Genomic DNA, 2,054 nt, shown 5'->3' with positions numbered 1-2,054 from the left:
TAATAATAATAATGATAATAATGATAATAATAATAATAATAACGATAATAATAATAATGATAATAATAATGATAATAATGATAATAATGATAATAATAATAATAATAATGATAATAATAATAATAATGATAATAAATAATGATAATAATAATAATAATAATAATAACGATAATAATAATAATAATGATAATAATAATAATAATAATAATAATAATAATAAATAATAATAATAACGATAACGATAATAATAATATGATAATAATAATAATAATAATAACGATAATAATAATAATAACGATAATAATAATAATAATGATAATAATAATGATAATGATAATAATAATAAATAATAATAATAATGATAATAATAATAATAATGATAATAATAATAACGATAATAATAATAATGATAATAATGATAATAATAATAATGATAATAATAATAATAATAATAATAATAATGATAATAATAATAATAATGATAATAATAATATGATAATAATAATGATAGTGATAATAATAATAATAGTGATAATAATAGTGATAATAATAATAACGATAATGATAATAAATAATAATGATAATAATAATGTTAATAATAATAATGTTAATAATAATAATAATGATAATAATAATATGATGATAATAATAATAATAACGATAATAATAATGATAATAATAATAACGATAATAATAACGATAATAATAATAGTGATAATAATAGTGATAATAATAGTGATAATAATAATAACGATAATGATAATAATAATGATAATAATGATAATAACGATAATAATAATGATAATAACGATAATAATAATAATGATAATAACGATAATAATAATAATAGTGATAATAACGATAATAATAGTGATAATAATAGTGATAGTAATAGTGATAATAACATAGTAGCTGGACAGGTGAGTGTACCTGAGCCTTGGAGCCAGGTGAGCAGGCTGCTGACGTCATGCGGCTTCACTCTGATCAGCAGCTGTTTTATTTCCCGCTTCGCTTCAGTGAAGTTCATCTCGAGCTCGATGCTTGTTTCAGACTGAACACGTGTCTGCGTCTGAAGGAGGAACCGGAAACAACAACCGTGACACGTGATCTCACCTGTCACATGACGTCACTGGTGAAATGTGACGTGACCGCGCGTATGCCGGTCAGCAGGCCTCCAGACAGCTGACCCCGGAAGCAGTTGTGTTTGAGTTATTTTGAATAACTTTATTGAGAGTGTGATCCACAGATGACGGTGTCCGGTCCGTCACCTCTCCATGTCGTCAGAGATCCATGATGACGTCATCATCCTCCTGTCGCTACACCATTACATTACAGTACAGTACAGTACAGTACAGTACATTACATTACAGTACATTACATACATTACAGTACATTACATTACAGTACATTACAGTACAGTACATTACATTACATTACATTACATTACAGTACATTACAGTACATTACATTACAGTACAGTACATTACAGTACATTACAGTACATTACAGTACATTACATTACAGTACATTACATTACATTACAGTACATTACAGTACATTACATTACATTACATTACATTACAGTACATTACATACATTACAGTACATTACAGTACATTACATACATTACATTACAGTACATTACATACATTACAGTACATTACATTACAGTACAGTACATTACATACATTACAGTACATTACATTACATTACATTACAGTACATTACAGTACATTACAGTACATTACAGTACATTACAGTACATTACATTACAGTACATTACAGTACATTACATTACATTACATTACAGTACATTACAGTACAGTACATTACAGTACATTACAGTACATTACATTACATTACACTACATGTAATGTACTGTACTGTATAATGATATACTATTATACACACATATGTATATATTTATATATATATTATGCATAATTGTTATATTATTGTTATTGTTTATGATTATTTCATGTATTACATTGAATAAGAGTCCAGTCCAGCAGGTGGCAGTAGTGTGTGACTCTACCGTTAATGTGCAGCAGAAG

At 25.0% G+C, this 2,054-nt stretch overlaps 1 protein-coding gene across 4 annotated transcripts in view; it reads right to left on the bottom strand.

Moving 5' to 3' along the window:
• The window catches only part of zgc:109986 (uncharacterized protein LOC553566 homolog), a 7,063-nt gene extending 5,886 nt beyond the window's left edge, over window positions 1-1,177 (bottom strand). For all 4 annotated transcript variants that reach the window (XM_054614528.1, XM_054614529.1, XM_054614530.1 and 1 more), the window contains exon 1: window positions 931-1,177. In XM_054614528.1, coding sequence (XP_054470503.1) covers window positions 931-1,027 — 97 coding nt within the window. In that variant the 5' untranslated portion in view covers window positions 1,028-1,177. The remainder of the gene's footprint in view (window positions 1-930) is intronic.
• Between the last annotated feature and the right edge of the window lie 877 nt (window positions 1,178-2,054).

This window comes from Anoplopoma fimbria, chromosome 15 (genome assembly GCF_027596085.1).
Source record: "Anoplopoma fimbria isolate UVic2021 breed Golden Eagle Sablefish chromosome 15, Afim_UVic_2022, whole genome shotgun sequence".
NCBI lineage: Eukaryota > Metazoa > Chordata > Actinopteri > Perciformes > Anoplopomatidae > Anoplopoma > Anoplopoma fimbria.
Note: the sequence above shows the minus strand (reverse complement) of the source record. Positions and strands in the feature narration are given on the sequence as shown.